The 20,883-nt window shown below is 47.9% G+C and overlaps 2 protein-coding genes across 2 annotated transcripts; both read left to right on the forward strand.

Moving 5' to 3' along the window:
* The first annotated feature begins 3,188 nt into the window (after nt 1-3,188).
* On the forward strand, nt 3,189-5,164 carry Adm2 (adrenomedullin 2). Its single transcript, XM_021217407.1, has 3 exons — nt 3,189-3,602; nt 3,748-3,871; nt 4,455-5,164. The coding sequence occupies exons 2-3, from the start codon at nt 3,759-3,761 to the stop codon at nt 4,795-4,797; spliced, it is 456 nt and encodes a 151-aa protein (XP_021073066.1). The 5' UTR covers nt 3,189-3,602; nt 3,748-3,758; the 3' UTR covers nt 4,798-5,164.
* Nucleotides 5,165-15,803: 10,639 nt separating this feature from the next.
* Miox (myo-inositol oxygenase) lies at nt 15,804-18,308 on the forward strand. Its single transcript, XM_021217105.2, has 10 exons — nt 15,804-15,890; nt 16,321-16,401; nt 16,570-16,650; nt 16,780-16,942; nt 17,133-17,200; nt 17,309-17,418; nt 17,522-17,589; nt 17,689-17,738; nt 17,825-17,937; nt 18,026-18,308. Exons 1-10 carry the CDS (start codon nt 15,876-15,878, stop codon nt 18,132-18,134), a joined length of 858 nt encoding a protein of 285 aa, XP_021072764.1. The 5' UTR covers nt 15,804-15,875; the 3' UTR covers nt 18,135-18,308.
* Nucleotides 18,309-20,883: the final 2,575 nt, after the last annotated feature.

Raw genomic sequence — 20,883 nt, forward strand, 5'->3', positions numbered from 1 at the left:
CAGGGTTTCTCTGTGTAGCCCTGGCTGTCCTGGAACTCACTTTGTAGACCAGGCTGGCCTCAAACTCAGAAATCCACCTGCCTCTGCCTCCCAAGTGCGCCACCACGCCCGGCTCCAGGTTAATTCTTGAGTGATCTCAAACTATATTATTAACTTTGTTGTGCGGTCCAACAAAAGCTCAGTCTCTTTGATTGCAAGAGATAGTTTTCAAAACTAGTATTACTACAAAATTTTTGATTTTGCGTTCCATGCACCTGTGTATTGGTCGGAGGACAGCTTCTAAGAGTCAGTTCTCAGGAGGACCATCACAGAAGCTGTTGCCTGTCTGTGGGCTATGTTCTTTTAGCCAGGCTGCCTTGTCTGGCCTCAGTGGGAGAGGAAGTGCCAGGGTGTGTGTGTAGGGGGGACATACCCAGGGGGTCCCCACCAATTCAGAAGAGAAGTGGAAGGGGGATGGGGGAAGGATTGTGGGTGGGGTGGTCTGGGGGGGAAGGGGAAAAGATTGTGGGGAGGGGTGGCAGGGGGGCAATGAGCAGGGTGTAAAGTGAATAAATAAATTTAAAAAATTAAATTAAAAAACAAGTCAGATCTCTTCAGTATGTGGGCTCTAGGGGATCAGACTCAAGTTATTAGGCTTGGTGGCAAGTGCCTTTATTCCCTGAGTTGTTTTTGCCAGCCCACTGGGTGTATTTTGGGGTGGGGGTGGGGGGAATGACATGATGGTGTTCATATTTTGGATGGCAGTGTCAGCAGCAGTGTGAAGGCAAACTGAACGCGGAGGTGGGCTGGAGAGGGGATGGTCAGCTGAAGAACTGGGGATGTCACAGCACCCTCTGCTCACCTCTCCCCCATGAGAGCGGGCACACGGATTCTGCACTCAGCCACACCATCTCTTCATTCTCTCGGATGATGCTTACAATAGCTCTCAGAACCTAACCGTCCCTGGAAAACCAAAAGCTGTTTCAGCCTTCTGCCCCATCCAACCTCCCCCTCCTCCCCACCTCAGCCTAGGCCCACAGCACTGGAGGCCTCCTACCCAGACACCTCGATCCAGAGAAGGCAACCTAGCCTGGTCATGTCCACACTGTAGCCTCTTCCTGCACCATCAAATAGAAGGGCTGTGCACCAATCTTCAGCCTTCTTGTCCCTCCCCTTCTCTGCCTAGTCTCCCTGACCCGACCATCTGTCTGTCCTGTTGTCTCTGCATGCCTTCCTTCTGACTTCTCTAACACCTGCCTCAACCCCAGGCTCACCTGCTTTGGGGGGGGGGGTGTCACATTTTGCTCATTTTTGAAGGGGTTGTAGATGCAACCCAGGGTCTTGAACACATAGAAAAGCACTCTACCTACCACAAAAGTCCATTCCCCAGCCTTGGCTTGGGGAGCAGGGTGGGGCGGAGGTGGGGGGAAGCAGGGTTTTGCTCCGCAGCCCAGACTTAAAACTAACGATCCGACCTCTGCTTCCTGACGCTGGTTTACAAGTGTGCACCACCATGCCGCTTAGCACACTGTTCTTCTGTAAGTCTGATGAAACCACCCTTCCCACAACTGATAAGAACAAGCAACTGGGTGACTCTCTGCTAACATTTTCCTCAGAGGGTAAAGCAACCTCTTCAGTGTGGTTTGCACTGAAGACTTTATATATATTCATCCGGCAAATGCTTACTGAGCCCCTGTGTATGTTCAGCAGAAGGGACAGAGTGACCAAGTTCCGGGGAAGCCCCACAAAGGGACATAGTGAGAGAGAAGAGCAAACACTGAGAGTTGCAGAGATGTTCCAGCAGTCAGAAAAAAAAAAAATGTTTCTGACAGGTTTTGTTTTGTTTTGTTTTGAATAGTTTCGGCAGGCTGACGAAGACCTTAAGAACCAATGTCACAGAATCCACGGTGGATGTGGATTGGTACAATCATTGTGAAGAACAATTTGGCATATACCGCATATGTGTGAACTCCCAATGGTAGGGGTTTTAATGGTGGAAAATCTGAAAAATCACTGGAATTTAGATTAACGAAGGACCTATGGCGTGAATATGTACAAAGCCCAACAATATGTTTATGAACATGTCATAATAAAATCCATAATCCTATATGCTAAAGAGTAACAAAAATAAGTCAAAAGGAGACATATCAAAGCGTGAAAAAATAAAAATTAGTGTTAAAAATAAAAGGCTGAAGCTGGGCGTGGTGGCGCACACCTTTAATCCCAGCACTTGGGAGGCAGAGGCAGGTGGATTTCTGAGTTCGAGGCCAGCCTGGTCTACAGAGTGAGTTCCAGGACAGCCAGGGCTACACAGAGAGACACTGTCTCAAAAAACCAAATAAATAAATAAATAAATAAATAAATAAATAAATAAATAAATAAAAGGCTGATTGCTGGGGTGATGGCGCAGGATTGTAATCCCAGCTATTGAAGAGGCAGGGGTAGGAAGACTACAGGGTGAATTCCTCCCTTGGTGACAGAGGGAGTTCAGGGCTAGCCTGAGCATCTTAGGGAGAGCCTACCTCAACTAAGAAGGCAAATAAGGGGGCTGGAGAGATGGCTCGGCGGTTAAGAGCACCAACTGCTCTTCCAGAGGTCCTGAGTTCAATTCCCAGCAACCACATGGTGGCTCACAACCATCCATAATGAGATCTGAGGCCCTCTACTGGTGTGTCTGAAGACAGCTACAGTGTACTTACATATAATAATAAATAAATCTTAAAAAAAAAAAAAGGCAAATAAGGTAACAGAGGACGTAGCTCAGTGGTATGTGCTTGCATGGTTCACTCCCCAGTCGGGGGAAAAAGCTGATAAAAAAATAATAATAAAGCAACTCACAGAACACCTGCATACTTTCAAGTATGCCCAACCATAAGAGTGCCTTTATGCTAACACACACACACACACACACACACACACACACAACTTGCTTGTGCATGTGTGCGCTCATGCAGAGAATACTGTGTGCAGAAAAGACCAACAACTCTGTCACCCAGAATATTGCTGTGGTGGGGGGCTCTCTTTGTATTCGTATTTGGTAATGAGGAACAGCCTGCCTGGGAAACAAGCAGGCAGACCACGGGAATCTGCCATTATCCTCTGGAGATGCTGGGCAACCACAGGTGAATGCCCTTGAGACCAGAGCACAACTCCCTACCTTAGCACTCACCTGCCTGGTCGACCATTTGGCTCCACTAGTCTCTGAGACATTGTCGCGCACCAGAAGGTACCAGGAGTGACGGTAGTAGCCCCACAGGGTTTCTGGTCAGCTGTTGAGCATTTTCCAGCAAGGATGGGCCCCTTGAAGTGACCCCCTGTGGCTCTACTGCTTCCTGCTGGGCAGGAGTAGCCACCAGGAGAGCGTGGCTACCGCAGCCCACCCGGGTGGAGGACGCTCCGCCCCATCAGCGTCTGGGCCCCGCCTTTAACTCCAAAGACTACTTAGTGCTGGAAGTGCTTCCCAAACTGGTTTTCCGCTGGACCCCAGAAGGCTCTCTCTCTCCTAGGAGATCACGACCTGACCCACAAGTTCCGCTGCGTGCCCTGGGAACTGCCAGCAGAACCCAGCCTCGCCAGCTGTATCCAGATCCTGAGACCTGTGCCCCGACAGACAACAGCCGCAGGTACCAACCAATCTTCCCACATTCCGAGCGCCCCGGGGCAGAAAAGGGCTCCCTAACTGGTGGGCAAAGAGGGTTGGCTCCAGGCCAGAGTGTGGCCCTCCTCCTCCACCCCATTTGCTAACTTCACTGCATTCTTGCTCCACAGCCCAGCCCGCCATGGCCCAGTTGCTGATGGTCACGGTAACCCTCGGTTGCATCAGCCTCCTCTACCTGCTCCCGGGCACGTTGTCTGGCAGCCTGGGCAAGGGACTGAGACAATCCAGACCCAGGTGAGTGAGTACAAGGTTGGACCGAACTCCTCACGGGGAACCTAACTTTTTTAGAGTTCATCTCCCAGCTTAGGGGCCACCCTTCACCTTTAGGGTTGCCTGAAGGAGGCAGGAGAACTTCTTTCTTCCTTTGCCTCTTTCTATTTGGGGTACTTATTCCCCCAACCCCACGGATACAATAGACATTGAGGTCTGCTGGAGGAAAGGAGCTTAGAGATTCTCAAATCTGCTGGCCTCTGACCAACCACATAAGGGAAGAACCCTGGGGCGGGGAGAAGGGGGGGGTCTTTCTTGGGGACCTTTGCCCAGAATGGTGTTGTTTATGGTACATGTGACTTGGGCTACTGAGATGGCCAAGCCGCCAGTAAGCTCAGGAGGGTGGTGGGCTCCGCCTTCCAACCTTCAGGTTGGAGACCAAACTTTTGGGCTTCCCCTGGTCCTGGGCCAGACTTTTAGGGAAACTGCGGGCTTCCCCTGCCAGTGCCCTCAGACTGTGAAGAAGAGAAGTAGGTGGGTTTAAAGGGCTTTTGGAAGGCTCTACTCAGCCACTGAGTTTACTATCATCTTTCTCTCCCTTCTGCAGAGAGCCCCCAGCTAAGGTTCCTTCCAGTAACCTGCAGCCTGGACACCCTTCCCTTCAGCCTGTAGTCTGGAAGCCTCGTCGCCATCATGCCCCCCAGCCACAGGGAAGGGGCAACCGGGCCCTTGCTATGGTTCATCTGCCTCAGGGTGGTGGCTCACGACACCTGGGTCCCCAGCATCACACGGGATCCCGAAGACCCCATGCCCAGCTCCTGCGGGTTGGCTGTGTACTGGGTACATGCCAAGTCCAGAATCTTAGCCATCGCCTGTGGCAGCTTGTCCGGCCAGTGGGCCGGCAGGACTCAGCTCCTGTGGATCCCAGCAGCCCCCACAGTTATGGCTGAGGTGGGTCCTAGGGACTCCATCTGGAGTGCTGTGCTCTGATCCCAGAGCTGCAGCTGAGCTCCACACCCTGACCCAATTCTCTGGAGCTCCTGCTTGTAGCCATTCCTCGTGGCTTTGGATACCCGAAACCTATGAGGATATGTGGATCTAGGCTGTAGAGTCGGCACCGACAGGGACCTGCGCATCTCAGAACTGGGTACACTCAGGGTACAGGTGCTTGGAAGAAGTGCTGTCAGTATCACAGGCCACAAAGAACTTGAGGAGGCGTGTGCCTGAAGAAATGGGCAAAAGCTAGAGTCTTAAATGCACCCCCACCTATGAATAAGCAGGAGAAAGGCTGGAGTGACCCCTGTGACCCCACCCCACTGGAAATTAAAGTCTGACTGTGGGCAAAAGCTGTGGCCACTCTCTTGTGCAGTTTACCCTCCTGTGCCTGATCTGAAACAATGACCTTTTTCCTTTCGTGACCTGAGACAGGAGGGACAGAAAGAAGGGCTATATGGTGTGGTCCCTAGAGTCAGTCAGAAAAGAGACCTCCAGTGGCTGTGGCTAACCTGGAGTTCGGGCCAGAGTGGTGATGGAGAGACTCCTGGGACATTCTGGGATAAAACACAGCAGAGACAACCTTCTTACCCTCAGACCAAGGCAGGGGATAAGACAAATCTTATCTCTTATTGGCCCATCTCTAAAAGGTTGAATATGACCTCGCCCTGGGCAAGAGATGGTGACACACCTCAGCACTCCGAAGACAGTGAGGCAGGAGGATGAGAAATTCATGACCAGCTTAGGCTGTGTAGCAAGATCCTATCTCAAAAACTCAATCAACAACAAAACTACTCCAATCAGGGAAAAACCAACCAAAACCAACCCAAGCCTATCTCAGGAAAGCTGGAGGCATTTAAACAAGGCTGTCTCTGCAACCTGGCCACCCACCCCCATCCCATGAGGACATCCGGCACGAGCAGCAAAGATAGTAGAGTCTGACAGGCGTGGCATATTCCTCTGTTCCCTGCTGAGAGTTCAAGAAAGGGAGATGGGGGGCTGGAGAGCTGGCTCAGCGGTTAAGAGCACTGATTGTTCTTGCAGAGGTCCTGAGTTCAATTCCCAGCAATCACATGGTGACTCACAATCATCTGTAATGGGATCTGATGCCCTCTTCTGGTGTGTCTGAAGAGAGCATCAGTGTACTTACATACATAAAATAAATATTTTAAAAAAAAAAATAAAAAGGAAGGAAGGGAGGAAGGAAGGAAAGAAGGGAGTTAGACCATAAATGATAATGAAGAGAATCAAACCATCTGGAATCACAAGTTCAAGACCAGCCTTTGCTACAAAGACTCTGTTTTTTTTTAAAAACACACACACACACACACACACACACACCAGGTTGGGAGGAAGAGGACATCAATCACATCCTGGAAACAGTTTCCTGGTACAAGGTCTTTGCACACATTATTTCACTCAAATCTTGCAATTGTCCTGTCAGAACACAGGGTTCCCAGAGAGTTGTCGCTCCTCAGCAAGTACTCACAGTACTTGCCTGTGTGGTCCAGCGCCACCTGGATGGATGCCTCCCTGGTGTAGGAGTTCATTACTCCAGATCTATAGGTAGCCGCACTAAGGTCAGAGACCTACCCCAGTGGCTACAGACTTGGTGCTCAGAGTCAGGCCTACCTTTCCGTGAGCAGAGATGGTCCCCAGTTAGGAGCATCCTGAAAGTACCCCTCTGGGTCTCCATCCTTGTGCTTAACTAGGTTTGTATGATTCTGGAAACTCACCTTCCTTCCACAGTAAGCCCTGTGGATACCATTTAGCTTGGTCCCTGCATTGCCAGAACAGAAACCTCTGTGCACAGAGAGACCAGAACAGGAGCTGTAATGGGAGGTGGTAGCTGAGGAGTCTCTAGGTCCTGGAGGAAAGGGGAGGGATCAAGAGCAAGCTGAGGACAGACAAACGGAGTCTCCAAGACCCAGATTTACCAGAACCCTCTTAGGTACTCTGGATCCTGGGCATGGTCCAACCTTTCACTTCTCTTGAGCCCGGGTGGCCGGTTCTTCAGCATAAGACGTCTTCTCTTTTAGGAGCACTTTGTTGCCCCCACACCTCCTTGAATGGGTATTCTGCATCCTGCCAGCCTGGACTCCCAGGCCTGCCGCACATGAGCCCAGATCTCTAGAATCTCATTAGTGGTCCAGGCCCCTGAGCCTTGGAGCTTCGCTGTGAAGAGGGAGGGCTATTGTGCAGCGTCAGGAGGTTGCCAGTCATGACCCTTGTATCTGGTCTGATGCCAGCCCCACACCGCGCTTGGCCACACTTGACTACCTCTCGGTGAGTACCTCTCGGTGCCCCCATGCAGAGAGGTCAAGGGGCACTGTGGCCCTCCCCGGCCCGCCCCCCCTCCACCCCCCGCAGGCCACTTTCTAGCTGTTTTCACACTTAAAAGTTGTACTCCCCTCCAGAACCTACTCAGACACCAGCACTCACCCTTGATTGCTTTGAAGGTCATGACTTCAAGCCTTCTCCAAGCATCCCTCACTCTCATCCCGGCATGCAGCACACGGGACACACTGGAGAGCCCAGCCCTGTCCTCCTAGGGCAGCCGTTTAACTAGGAAGAGATGGAGGGAACCATATCAGAAAGGTAGATAAGAAAAGGCTGGCTGCAGTTTACCTTGAAGTAGTAAAGAGGCTGCTGGAGGCTCAGCCCAGCTGCTTAGGGAACCTATTCAATGTAGGATCGACTCAGCCGGCTTCTAACCTAGGCCTCTCACCCGCACAGTCCCTCTTCCCTGCTCCAAGCAGGTTGTTTTATCTGCTGGGTCCCTGCTGGATCTTCATTATAAGAGTATCCATGTAGCCTAAACCCTGGTCCTGGCTTGTGTGAGCCCCTTGGTCAGAAGCCCACCACCCTTCTTGTCCAGACCTCAAACAGCCTCCCCTGAAGTAATGGTAGATCACCTGCCTAGCTTCTATGAGGCCTTTGGTTTAATACCCACTGCTGCCAAGCAAAATCCCTAAATCAACTTGTGAAGAAGCCTGTCTTCCACCACCCCCCACCCCCACCCCCCATATCCGGCCACCTCCCTGCCTCCAGCAAGAATCCAGTGGAGACAAAGCAGGACAGCGGTGGTACAGACCTTTAACCTCAGCATTCTGAAGTAGAGGCAGGTGGCTCTCTGAGTTAATTGACTGATGCTGCCTCCATACAATACACAAGATGTTCCCTCTACAATTGACATCCCTAGTGATGTTAGTGATTCTCAAGTGACTACAAGGGCCTCTGTTCCCTCGACATCTCCTCCCTCCCCCCTCCTCTTCCTCTTCCTCTCCTCCCCCTCCTCTTCCTCTCCTCCTCCTCCTCCTCCTCCTCCTTTTTAAGATTTATTTTATGTGTGAGTACACTGTAGCTGTCTTCAGACACAGCAGAAGAGGGCATCTGATCCCATTACAGATGGTTGTGAGCCACCATGTGGTTGCTGGGAATTGAACTCAGGATCTCTAGAAGAGCAGTCAGTGCTCTTAAGCACTGAGTCACCTCTCCAGCACCCCCCCCCAATGTTTTTTTTGTTTTTGTCTTTTTTGTTTGTTTGTTTGGGGTTTTTGTTTTTGTTTTTCAAGACAGGGTTTCTCTGTGTAGCCCTGGCTGTCCTGGAACTCACTCTGTAGACCAGACTGACCTCGAACTCAGAAATCTGCCTGCCTCTGCCTCCCAAGTGCTGGGATTAAAGACATGTGCCACCACACCCGGCTAATTTACCCATCTCTTGATTCATCTTTTTCCATTTATTTATTTAATTTATATAGTACACTGTTGCTGTCTTCAGACACCCCAGAAGAGGGCATCAGATCCCATTACAGATGGTTGTGAGCCAACATGTGGTTGCTGGGAATTGAACTCAGGACCTCTGGAAGAGCAGTCAGTGCTCTTAACTGCTGAGCCATCTCTCCAGCCCTCTTGATTCATTTCTGCTAACATTTTTGCTTTGGGCAAAATGAATGTGATGCAGCCTATTCCATACAAAGCTCTATAACAATGCTTAGCGTGGCACAACAATATCACACTGTCTCCTATCACAGCTGTGTCTCTTATCATCTCTGACAAAAGACATTTGAACCCTGCATTGGCAAGAATCATCATGCCACACGGTCATTTAACGTAACGGCATCCATCATTTTGGGTTGGTTCTTGTTGTTTTCCCCAAGTCTCAGTTTGATGAACTAAAGTCCTGGTGTCCCCCCCCCCCAAGTTATCAGTTTGCTCTCCCGCCTTGGGACATCGCCTGATGGATTTGTCATCTGTCTGCAGATGCTTTATTTGTCTGGTGGTCTCTGGCTGTCCTGGGCAGATCCATCAGATCAGAAGCCATCAGAGGCTTTGTTTATTTTCTGAAGAGACACGACTATAACCTCTCCTTGGTGCGAGAGCAACTGGTCCTTTCTTTTTATTTAGCATTTACTTCAGGTTGTGTTTCCTTTAGGGCAAATGCTTTTGAGCAGCAGAAAAAGCATTATCCCTTTAAAATTAAAAAAAAAAAAAAAAGTAAGGACTGGAGAGATGGCTCAGTGGTTAAGAGCACTGTCTGTTCTTCCAGAGGTCCTGAGTTCAATTCCCAGCAACCACACAACCATGTATAATAGGGTCTTATGTCCTCTTCTGGCATGCAAGTATAAATGTAAATAGAGCACACACATAAAATAAATAAAAATAAAAATAAGGGCTGGAGAGATGGCTCAGCAGTTAAGAGCACTGACTGCTCTTCCAGAGGTCCTAAGTTCAAATCCCAGCAACCACATGGTAGCTCACAACCATCTGTAATGGAATCCGATGCTCTCTTCTGTCTGAAAAGAGCAACAGTGTACTCACATACATTAAAAAAAAAAAAAAAAAGAGCAAAACCACTAAAAATAAAAATAAGTTAACCTAGGACCAGGTGGTGGTGACACACACCTTTAATCCTAGCTCTCAGGAGGCAGAGGCAGGCAAACCTCTGAGTTCCAAGCCAATCTGGTCTACACAGTGAGTTCCAGGACAGCCAGGAATATACAGAGTAACCCTGTCTTGAAAAACAAAAACAGGGGCTGGTGAGATGACTCAGTGGTTAAGAGCACCTACTGCTCTTCAGAAGGTGCTGAGTTCAAGTCCCAACAACCACATGGTGGTTCACAACCATCTGTAAAGTGATCTGATGTACTCTTCTAGAATGTCTGAAGACAGCTACAGTGTACTTACATAAAGTAAATAAATAAATCTTAAAGAAATAAAACAAAAACAAAAAGTTAAAGTTAGTGTAGCTAAATAGTATGTGAGGATTTAGGTGGGTGTAAATACCCTCTACCTATTTATCTATTTTTAAAGACCTTATTTATTTTACATTTACATGTGAGTACACTGTTGCTGTCTTCAGACACACCAAAAGAGGGCATCAGATCCCATTACAAATGGTTGTGAGCCACCATGTGGTTGCTGGGAATTGAACTCAGGACCTCTGTAAGAGCAGTCAGTGCTCTTAACCGCTGAGACATCTCTCCAGCCTATCTAATTTTTTTTTAACTTGCCAATTAAGTACCTGATGGATACTTAATAATCAATAGCCTGACCAAGTGGATAGTAAGGGATTTTTAGTAGCATGATTAATATGAAAATTTCTCAAATAATTTGTTAGCATAAGCAGAGTCATTATTAGTACTTAACTGTAATGAGAGCCCTAGAAAGGAAATTTGTAAAGAGCTATTTGACAGTTAAGTTTCAGATATGAGCCTAGCAGTGGTAATGCACCCCTTTAATCCTAGCACTTGGGAGGCAGAGTCAGGCAGATTTCTGAGTTCGAGGCCAGCCTGGTCTACAAAGTGAGTTCCAGGACAGCCGGGGCTACACAGAGAAACCCTGTCTCAAAAAACCAAAAAAAAAAAAACAAAAACAAAAACTCCCCAAAACAAACAAACAAACAAACAAACAAAAAGTAGTTTCAGATAGGATACAGTGGTTTTCCCCTGGAGTTTCCAAAACCCTATGTTGGAGAGAGGCACTGTGCAGGCCAATAGTGTACTTTGAGCACAGATCTTTACATATTTGCCACCAGAGAATGTCTAAGATACAGACAGCCATATTTTCAGATGTCAAGTTGATATGCAAACAGTGCCTTTCACTTCAGCACCTCAGGCAGAGGCAGGTGGGTCTTGAGAGTTTGAGGCCAGGCTGGTTTATAGAACAAGTTCCAGGACAGCCATGGGTCCCTTACACAAAGAAACGCTCCCCTCTCAAAAAAACAAAACAAAACAAAAATCAAACAAAACCCCAACCAAACAAATGAAAAGTTTCAAATAGTGTACAAAATGTATCTTTACTGGAGGCTAGGCTGTTACACAGGGAAACCCTGCTCAGGTTTAAAAAAAGAAAAAAAAAGTTGCTATAATTAAAATTCAGGGCAATCAGTGAAAAAGGAGAGGATCACATATTAGGTGGAGCTTGGGAGTCCTACAGAGCTGGGGGAGGGAGTGGGGGCAGGAGGAACCAGAGAGGTTAGGGACACCACAAGAACACGGTCCACAGAATCAATTGATCTGGACTCGAGGGGCTTAGGGGTCTGTGCTGGGTCCTCTGCGTACACACACACACACACACACACACACACACACACACACACATATCATGGCTGAATAGCTTGGTGCTCTTGTAGGAATCTTAACAGTGGGAGGAGAGTTGTCCCTGACTCTTGCCTGCCTGCTTGTGAGACCTCTTTTCCCCTCTTACTGGGTTGCCTCATCTAGCTTGGATGTGATGTGATGTGACATTCCTGGTCTTACTGTAGCTTGGGATGCCATGTTTGGTGGATATCCCTGGGAGGCCTATTGGTTTCTGAGGGGAAGCAGAGCAGAGGGTAGATCTGGGAGAGAGGGTAGGTGGGGAAAGCCTGGGGGTGAGGATGGAGGGGAAACTTCAGCTGAGAAGTAATGTATGAGAGAAGAATAGAAACAGGAAGAAAGGGGGCTGGTGAGATGGCTCAGTGGGTAAGAGCACCCGACTGTCCGGAGTTCAAATCCCAGCAACCACATGGTGGCTCACAACCATCCGTAACAAGATCTGACTCCCTCTTCTGGAGTGTCTGAAGACAGCTACAGTGTACTTACATATAATAAATAAATAAATCTTTAAAAAAAAAGAAAGAAAGAAAGAAACAGGAAGAAAGACAAAAATGCAGGACAATCTTAGTTATGTGTTTAAGAAGACTTTCTTACTAGAAAATGGGATATTCAGAAATAATCAGAAAATCCCGAAGGAGAGAATTACTGGGCTTTCCCACATAAGCGTGAAAGCACGTATTCAGCTTATACTGTAAACAAAACTGTGAACAAAATCCTGCATAACAGCTTCACAGAGGAAGAACTTGCTAAAAAGCTTTAGTTTTACTATATTCTGCGGACAGTTTTTTTGTTTGTTTGTTTTGGTTTGGTTTTTCGAGACAGGGTTTCTCTGTATAGCCCTGGCTGTCCTGGAACTCACTTTGTAGACCAGCCCGGCCTTGAACTCAGAAATCCACCTGTCTCTGCCTCCCAAGTGCTGGGATTAAAGGCATGCACCACCACGCCCAGCTTTTTTTTTTTTTTTTAATTTACTTATTTTATGTATATAGGTACACTGTAGTTGTCTTCAGACACACCAGAAGAGGGCATCGGATCCCATTACAGATGGTTGTGAGCCACCATGTGGTTGCTGGGAATTGAACTCAGAACCTCCGGAAGAGCAGTCCCTGCTCTTAACCACTGAGCCATCTCTCCAGCACCCAGTCTAACTTTCATGTCTTATCTTTTAACAGTTTATAACAAGTTAGTAGCTTTTACAGAATTAGGATTTTACAGTTTTTGACATATATCGCTCAGTTAATTTGTCCTAAACTGAGTATACCTTTATAACCTTAGGACTTTATCACCATACAGAAATCCATCTAATTCAAAATATCTTGCTGTTGCCTCCTTAATCTACAAAGAAGAGATAAACAATAAATGGAGGGCTCAGAGGGACTAAGAAATTTTGTAGGTGTTGTCTTGACCAACAACAGTCACAACTGGCCTTGGCTTTGTCCCAGGTAGGCATCCCCTGCTGGTGTTTTCCAGAGACAGAGGTGCCAGCACTTTGGTATTATTGTCATGTCTCAATAGGATTAGATTTATTTAGTTATTTATGATTACTTTTTAAAGATTTATTTATTATTATACACAAGTACACTGTAGCTGTCTTCAGACGTACCAGAAGAGGGCGTCAGATCTCATTACAGGTGGTTGTGAGCCACCATACTGTTGCTGGGATTTGAACTCAAGACCTTCGGAAATGCAGTCAGTGCTCTTACCCGCTGAGCCATCTAGCCAGCCCTATTTATTATTTTTTTAGTGCAAGGAAACTGAGTTGAAGGAACATATTAAGCCCCCTTTTCCATTGTTTCCTTTTCATGTCTATCTCCAAACTACTCATTCTCCATCCCTTCTGACTCCATGTTAATGAGACTCAGCTTTGGAGTCCCTCAGCCCTAAGGCTTCCTTCTACAGCTTTCTTTCTACATTCACACTCCTGCAACATTGTTTCAGGTCACTTTCCATTCTCCCTGAGCCTCTGTGCCTCATGTGCTAACTCACATAGGAGGCCAGTTCATATTGGGCCACCATCTTTCTTAAGCATACCCATTTTGGAAGAGGATGTGCAAACTGGGGTTCCGAGGCTACCCGTATAACTGGAAGACTCTGATTCTGCTGTAGTCCATCACAGATGGTTGTGAATCATCATGTGGTTGCTAGGAATTGAAGTCAGGACCTCTGGAAGAGCAGCCAGTGCTCTTAACCGTTGAGCCATCTCTCCAGCCCACAATTGGGTTAGTTGTCACTTCCCTCCCCCCCCCCCAACCCCCAGAGCTGAGGACTGAACCCAGAGCCTTGCACTTGTTAGGCAAGCGCTCTACCACTGAGTTAAATCCCCAACTCTTCAAAAAAAAAAATTCTTAAAAAAGAAAATATTTTGGATAATTAGCTATAGAATAGATCCAAGTAATATGTTAATGTGACCTACCAATTATTAACAGTGTAGAACAATTAATTTATCTTCATTTTACTTAGTGGGAAAATAATTTTTGTGGGCTCTTTATCAATAAGAGATTATTTCTATGAGCTATCCACCTTAGCAGCCACATTACTTAATAAGCCAATAACCTGCTCTATTTTGGGTATTACATTTTTATAGAATTTAACCGAGAGTTTTCAGAAAGCAACTTAAAGAGCAGAGGCAAATCCTCAGTATGGACAAACAGATAAGAGCGTATCCAAGGATATAGTTCAAAATATAGCTCTTTTAGTTTACTATGAAATTTAAGCACTCATTTAAACAATTTATTGAATGATTAGAGGGAACATCTTCTAAATAATGAATGACTAAAACCTCTAGAAACTTAAGCACTGTTGGCTTAGTGCTTTGTGTCCTGGCTGTCACTGTTTTGATAGTAGAAGTCTGGGTTGTGTTGATTTTTTTTTTCTTCTCCCATGAAGGAGCCATTGATACTGAGTTATTCCTGTTATTAGGGGGGAACAATTCTCATGAAGGGACATTTAATATTGAGTTATTCCCTTTATAAGGGAAAAACCAAAAAAAAAAAAAGTCCAAAAATATCAAACAACTTTCTCTTTCATAGTAATTGACAGAGACTTTATCATCTCCCTTTCCCTTTATTATCTCTTCCTTTACTTTAGTTCCTATGTGTATAAAGTTGCAGAGCCGCAGCTCTGAACATTTTGTTCCTTTAGATCTTATTTGTTTGTTTTTGTTGTTTCTTTATATATCCCCCGCTGTCCTGGAACTAACTCTGTGGACCATGCTGGCCTTGAACTCATAGAGATTTGTCTGCTTCGACCTCTCGAGTGCTGGGATTAAAGGCCTGCTATTTCTTTGGTTATTAATTTTTTTTTGTTGTGTTTTTCAAGACAGGGTTTCTCTGTGTAGCCCTGGCTGTCCTGGAACTCACTCTGTAGACCAGGCTGGCCTCAAACTCAGCCTCTGATTGCCTCTGCCTCCTGAATGCTGGGATTAAAGGTGTGAGCCCCCACTACTGAGCTCCTAACCCTTAGCTTCTGTTTAAAGAAAACTTTGCTTACCTTCTCTCTCCAAGGGTCTTGTGCCCCACATTTATGAAGCCAGTTGAGGGAGACCCTGTAAGTATCAATGCAGGCGGTGATTTGAGAAGAGACAAAAACGAAAACCTGGTTCAGACTTCATCCAGAGGTTCATTGTCAGCAAATTTAAAACACAGTATGATTCTGGGAGAGGTTTCCAGGCAATCATCAGTTCAAATCAGTGTCGTTCTGGGTGCACAGCAAAGCTTAAGGTGTGACCACATACAAAACCTTTTACATGATACGTGTGACTTTGGGGGGGGGGGAGCGGTGTTCTATAGCTAAAAGGCCTACAATGTAGTATGATCTCCGGCCAATTGCACAGAAGTCCGCAGACCAAAAAGCACATCTCTCCTAAGGATGGGTCACAGTATAGGGAGGGAAGGTTCTGGGATAACCATCCTGGAGAACTTGGATGCAGTCTGCCTCTATAGGAAAAGGTGGGTGAGGTCTGCCTCCACAGAGAGCAAAAAGGGTCACAAGGGCCTTAATGAAAGCCACTCTCAGCTTTCTTGGTGGAATACAGGTATTTGATTTTTTTTTTTATCTCATCCACTGAGGACACACCCTTGTGTGATTAACACCCCCTGGCTCTCTACCGTGTCTCTGTGAGCATGAGGACCTCTGTGCCCCCAACAAGAGGGAGTCAGAGGTCTGGCTACAGAGTGATTCCAGTTTTTCTGAAGGACAGAGGAGGCAGATAGTAAGGCAAAGGGGGGTGGGGATGGGCTAACAGGTTTTGCTTCTGCACTGATATATTAACTTGCTGAGGTCAGGAGAGAGGCACACGGTCACTTATTACTCAATGTCAAGGCCAAGGAGATAGGTTTTGTCTGGTCAGTTACATAACCTGTGCGCATATAAAGAGCTCCTTGGCCTACGACTTCGCTTTCCTGTAAGCTCTGCCATCGGGTGACCGCTCCCTCAGGATGAAGGTCGATGTGGTGAGTACCTTATGATCTGATCAGGGATGGCTCCACCAACCCCTTGCCACGGGCTCAACCGAAGAGGCAGGGGCAGTGCCACCCCTTTCACCTCGTTCCTGCTGGTCCCTGCCCTCCAAGTCACAAAGCTAACGCTTCCCTGTTGTGGTCCAGTCCCGGTGGAGCTTAGAAGCCCCCCCCCCCAACCTCCTTGTTGAATCAGGCAACCTCCTAAAATTACCTTCTAAATGCAAGGAGCTCAGCAGGTGGAGGCCACTGTCTCTTAATTAGTATCCTCACATTGGCAGTAGGCATCAGCTGGCTCTGGCTGTCTGGGTCAGCTGACCTTCCACACTGAGGTGGGTTAGTACTTAGTCCCCTGGGGATGTCATTTCCTCACTTCCTGTGGACCTGGCTGGTGGTGAAATGGGTCAAATTCCTATTTAACCAGGGCCCAGACCCTTCCCTGGTCTATCGACCTGATGTGGACCCAGAGATGGCCAAAAGCAAGGACAGCTTCCGAAACTACACTGTGAGTGACTCCCTGGCCTTCTCTGTCTTTTCAAGTCTCTGGTCCAGCTCTGTGGAGAGCAGCCCTTCCTCTTCCCGAAGCTCTAAAGGGGCTTTTTACTTCATATCTGTGGGATATATGGCCTGCAGCAGGGGAGGCCATGGCCTGCGCTGACCGTCTGGTTTTCAGTCAGGCCCGCTGCTGGATCGTGTCTTTACCACATACAAGCTCATGCACACTCACCAGACGGTGGACTTCGTTAGCAGGAAGGTAAACGTTCCCTGCTCCCAGTGCCGACTCTGATGGGCGGGCGCCTCCTTGCCTTTGACCCACAGAATGTCCCTGCCCTGTAGCCCTCCCTCTCTGCGGGACAATGGCTGACTTCTCTCTGCTCTCCAGCGCATCCAGTATGGCAGCTTCTCTTACAAGAAGATGACCATCATGGAGGCTGTGGGCATGCTGGATGATCTGGTGGACGAATCTGACCCAGACGTAGACTTCCCCAACTCCTTTCACGCGTTTCAGACCGCGGAGGGCATCCGGAAAGCCCACCCGGACAAGGGTGTGCCCCTACAGCTGTGGTGGGGGAGGTGCTCCCATCCGCCCTAGAAGGAGACCAGAGGGGCCTGATCCTCTCCCACAGGCCCCACTTTGAGGGAAGCAGACCCCTGGGCGTCACACTTTTCAGCGCAGAACCTGCTCCGCCCACCTTTATCCCTTTAGCTTCTAGGTCCTATGTCCCTTTTCCACAGACTGGTTCCACCTGGTCGGACTTTTGCACGATCTGGGGAAAATCCTGGCTCTGTGGGGGGAACCTCAGGTAAAGGCCAGCGGTGGGGAGTGGGGCAGCTTCAGCCCTGGGCTTGGGGCACTATGAGTGGAGGAGACCTTGTTTAGCCCTCACCCACAGCTGCCCGTCCTTTTCTAGTGGGCTGTTGTCGGAGACACGTTCCCCGTGGGCTGCCGTCCCCAGGCCTCTGTGGTGTTCTGTGACTCTACTTTCCAGGACAATCCTGACCTCCAGGACCCTCGATACAGGTACATTGAAATAGCGCTTCACTTTACCTCAATACAGGACCCCAGTTGGTCTTTTCCCCTGCACCCTCCGGTTTCTCCCAGGCTCATCTCTTGATCATTGCAGCACAGAACTCGGCATGTACCAGCCCCACTGTGGACTTGAGAACGTTCTTATGTCCTGGGGGCATGATGGTGAGGACAGCTAGAGACAGGCATGGGGACGGTGCAGGGATGGTGGCCAGGGCTGCCCGTTTGGGCACCTGGCTTATAAGGACCCCTCCCCTCCTGTAGAGTACCTATACCAGATGATGAAGTTCAACAAGTTCTCCCTGCCTTCAGAGGTAGGTGGAGGGAGGGGCCCAATCAAGAGCCGCGTCCAGTCCAGCTAGTCCGGCAGAGCTGAGCATGCTACATGTGGCTTCCCCAGGCCTTCTACATGATCAGATTCCACTCCTTCTATCCGTGGCACACCGGTGGTGACTACCGGCAGCTGTGCAACCAGCAAGACCTGGATATGCTGCCCTGGGTGCAGGAGTTCAAGTCCGTAGTTCCTCCAGGGGTTCGGGCAGTGAAGGGGAGGGGTTGGGGTTTGAAGACGGATGTTCACTGTTGCTCCCCTTGTCTGCAGCAAGTTTGATCTCTACACCAAGTGCCCTGACCTACCGGATGTGGAGAGCCTTCGGCCCTACTATCAAGGGTTGATTGACAAGTACTGCCCCGGCACCCTGAACTGGTGAATGGCTTCCAATACCCTCCCACTACTGAGCCAGCACACCTAGGCTGAACAACTTCAGGAGCTATAATAGCCCCCACTCCAGCCTTGCTCAGGGCCCCATACACCTGTCCACAGTCCCCACCCATCACAATTGAGGTCATGTTTGCTGGGTATCAATAAAGAATGAAAGAGATGATGAACGAAGCTGACTCATCACTCAGGGCCAGACGTGTTGTGATAGCAGCCTGAAGTACCATGAACCTGCTGCTTATTCTTCTGGTTCCTTGTTAGCTCACACACACACACACACACCTGCCCATACTAGAAATAGTCATTAACTTTTCTAGATTCAGCTTCCTTCAACAGAAAAAAGGGGGTGGGGGAGCCAGGTGGTAGTGGAACACTTTTTATTTTTCAACTATTTGTATTTATTTTATGTGCAATGGTGGTTTTTTTCACATATCATTAAGATTATTATTATTATTATTTGTGGTTTTTTTGAGACAGGGTTTCTCTGTGTAGCCCTGGCTATCCTGGAACTCACTCTGTAGACCAGGCTGGCCTAGAACTCGGAAATCTGCCTGCCTCTGCCTCCCAAGTGCTAGGATTAAAGGCGTGTGCCACCCCGCCCGGCTGATTATTTTATTTTATTTATGTGAGTACACTGTAGCTGTACAGATGGTTGTGAGCCTTCATGTGCATTGTTGGGAATTGAATTTAGGATCTCTGTGCACGTTCTGGTCGGCCCTGCTTGCTCAATCCCTGCTCGCTCCAGCCCAAAGATTTATTTATTATTATAAATAAGCACACTGTTGCTGTCTTCAGACACACCAGAAGAAGGCATCAGATCTCATTATTGGTGGTTGTGAGCCACCATGTGGTTGCTGGGATTTGAACTCAGGACCTTCAGAAGAGCAGTCAGTGCTCTTCCCTGCTGAGCCATCTTGCCAGCCCTGGAGCACACTTTTAAAAGCACTGGGGAGCCAGAGGCAGGGGGATCTCTGAGATGGAGGCCAGCCTGGTCTACAGAGACAGTTCCAGGACAGCCAGGGCTTATTACACAGAGAAACCCTGTCAAGACAGACAGAAAGACAGACAAATGAACAGACAGACAGAGTAGGGAGGATTGGTTGCCTAGGCTACACCCATAAGCATAGATGCAGGACTCCTCAGACGCCATCCGGTCTGGGCTTGCCAGTGACCACTGTGTCACTCATATGTTCATCCCTCACTGTGACACACAACCAGGCTTGTTTACTTGTTTTTTTCCTTTCAACTCAAAGTCTTCCCTCATTCCTCTAGAAAGTGCTCATAGGGGATTTTCTTCAGCATGGCCTTTCTGGTTGCTTCTCCCTGTCTCTAACATTTCCCTGCATTTCTTGTTAAGTGGTGAGTGAATCTGGGGGGTTAATCAATCAGAGTCAGATTGCTCTCAGGTGCTCAGCACTGAAGCCCAGGAAGCACATAGCAGCTGTCTTTGATGGTGGAAGCCTTTCCTATTTATGTTGGAATACTACGGCAGAGAAACTCCCTCTCGTGTGTCCTGGCAGAGCTGTGTGCAGGACAGTAAATGCTTTCCTTTAACTTATTAATATACCAATGAGTTGGTTCCTCAGATTCCTTGCAAGATGATCATCTCTGGATTTAAGACTATACAGCTTTTGGAGCTGGGCAGTGGTGGCACACAGCTTTAATCCTAGCACTGTGAAGGCAGAGGCAGGTGGATCTCTGTGAGTGTGAGACCAGTCTGGTCTATAGAGCAAGTGCCAGGACAGCCAAAGCTACACAAAGAAACCCTGTCTTGAAAAAACAAGCAACCCCTCCCCCAAATAAATATATATAGGGAACTTTATAAATAAATATATGTATAGAGAACTTTCGGGATAGCATTTGTAATATAAATAAAGAAAATAATAATAATAATAATAAAAATTTGGCCAACGGGTGCATGAAAAAGTGCTCAGTATCATAAAGAATTGGAAAAATGCAAACAAAGACTACACAAGGCACTGAGGGGCAAGGTTTAATGATAGCCTGCTTGCCTACAAGCAGGAGGCCCTGGCCTGCCTCTCCAGTACCACCAACATAACCAAACAAAATGCACTGAGATTTCACCTCACACTTATTAGAATGGCTATAATAGAAAAAAAAAGATGTTACAGGGCCTAGAGAGGTGGCCAAATGGTTAAGAGCACTGGCTGTTCTTCCAGAGGACTGGATTCTATTCCCAGCACCCACATGGCAGGTCACAACGGTCTGTAAGTTCAGTCCCAGGGAATCTGAAACACTCTCTTCTGGCCTCCTAAGATAGCAGGCAAGTCACATGTGGTACACAGGCATGTATGCAGGCAAAACATGCATACACATAAACTAAAGAGAATTGTTTTACCCCACGCCTGATCAGATGCAGAGGTTTAAAGCCTAGTCCCTCTGATCCAGCTGTAACACAGCGCCTACACGTAAGGCTCAGAGATCACCGAGGAACAGGAAGCTGAATGAGTGCTAAGGGCTGGGACTTTAGGAGATTGTCTCCTACAAAATGTCAGAAGCTACGCCCACGAGGTCTCACCTACGTGGCTGCCTAGGTAGGACCTGAACGAGGACAGCACCAATAGTCATGCTGACGTACACGGGACAGCACCAATAGTCATACTGATGTACACGGGACAACAAAGTTCGTGAGGTATCAACCCCAGATAAAAAAAAAACTACAGGCAGCCGGGCCTGGTGGCGCAGGCCTTTAATCCTAGCACTCGGGAGGCAGAGGCAGG

Source organism: Mus pahari, chromosome 17 (assembly GCF_900095145.1).
Source record: "Mus pahari chromosome 17, PAHARI_EIJ_v1.1, whole genome shotgun sequence".
Taxonomy (NCBI): domain Eukaryota; kingdom Metazoa; phylum Chordata; class Mammalia; order Rodentia; family Muridae; genus Mus; species Mus pahari.

Coding starts and splice junctions, on each gene's coding strand:
- Miox (XM_021217105.2), top strand. Junction 16,402..16,569: donor ACAGCTTCCGAAACTACACT/GTGAGTGACTCC, acceptor TCTGGTTTTCAG/TCAGGCCCGCTGCTGGATCG. Junction 17,590..17,688: donor TATGTCCTGGGGGCATGATG/GTGAGGACAGCT, acceptor CCCCTCCTGTAG/AGTACCTATACCAGATGATG.
- Adm2 (XM_021217407.1), top strand. CDS start 3,759: ATGGCCCAGTTGCTGATGGTCACGGTAACCCTCGGTTGCATCAGCCTC. Junction 3,872..4,454: donor CTGAGACAATCCAGACCCAG/GTGAGTGAGTAC, acceptor TCCCTTCTGCAG/AGAGCCCCCAGCTAAGGTTC.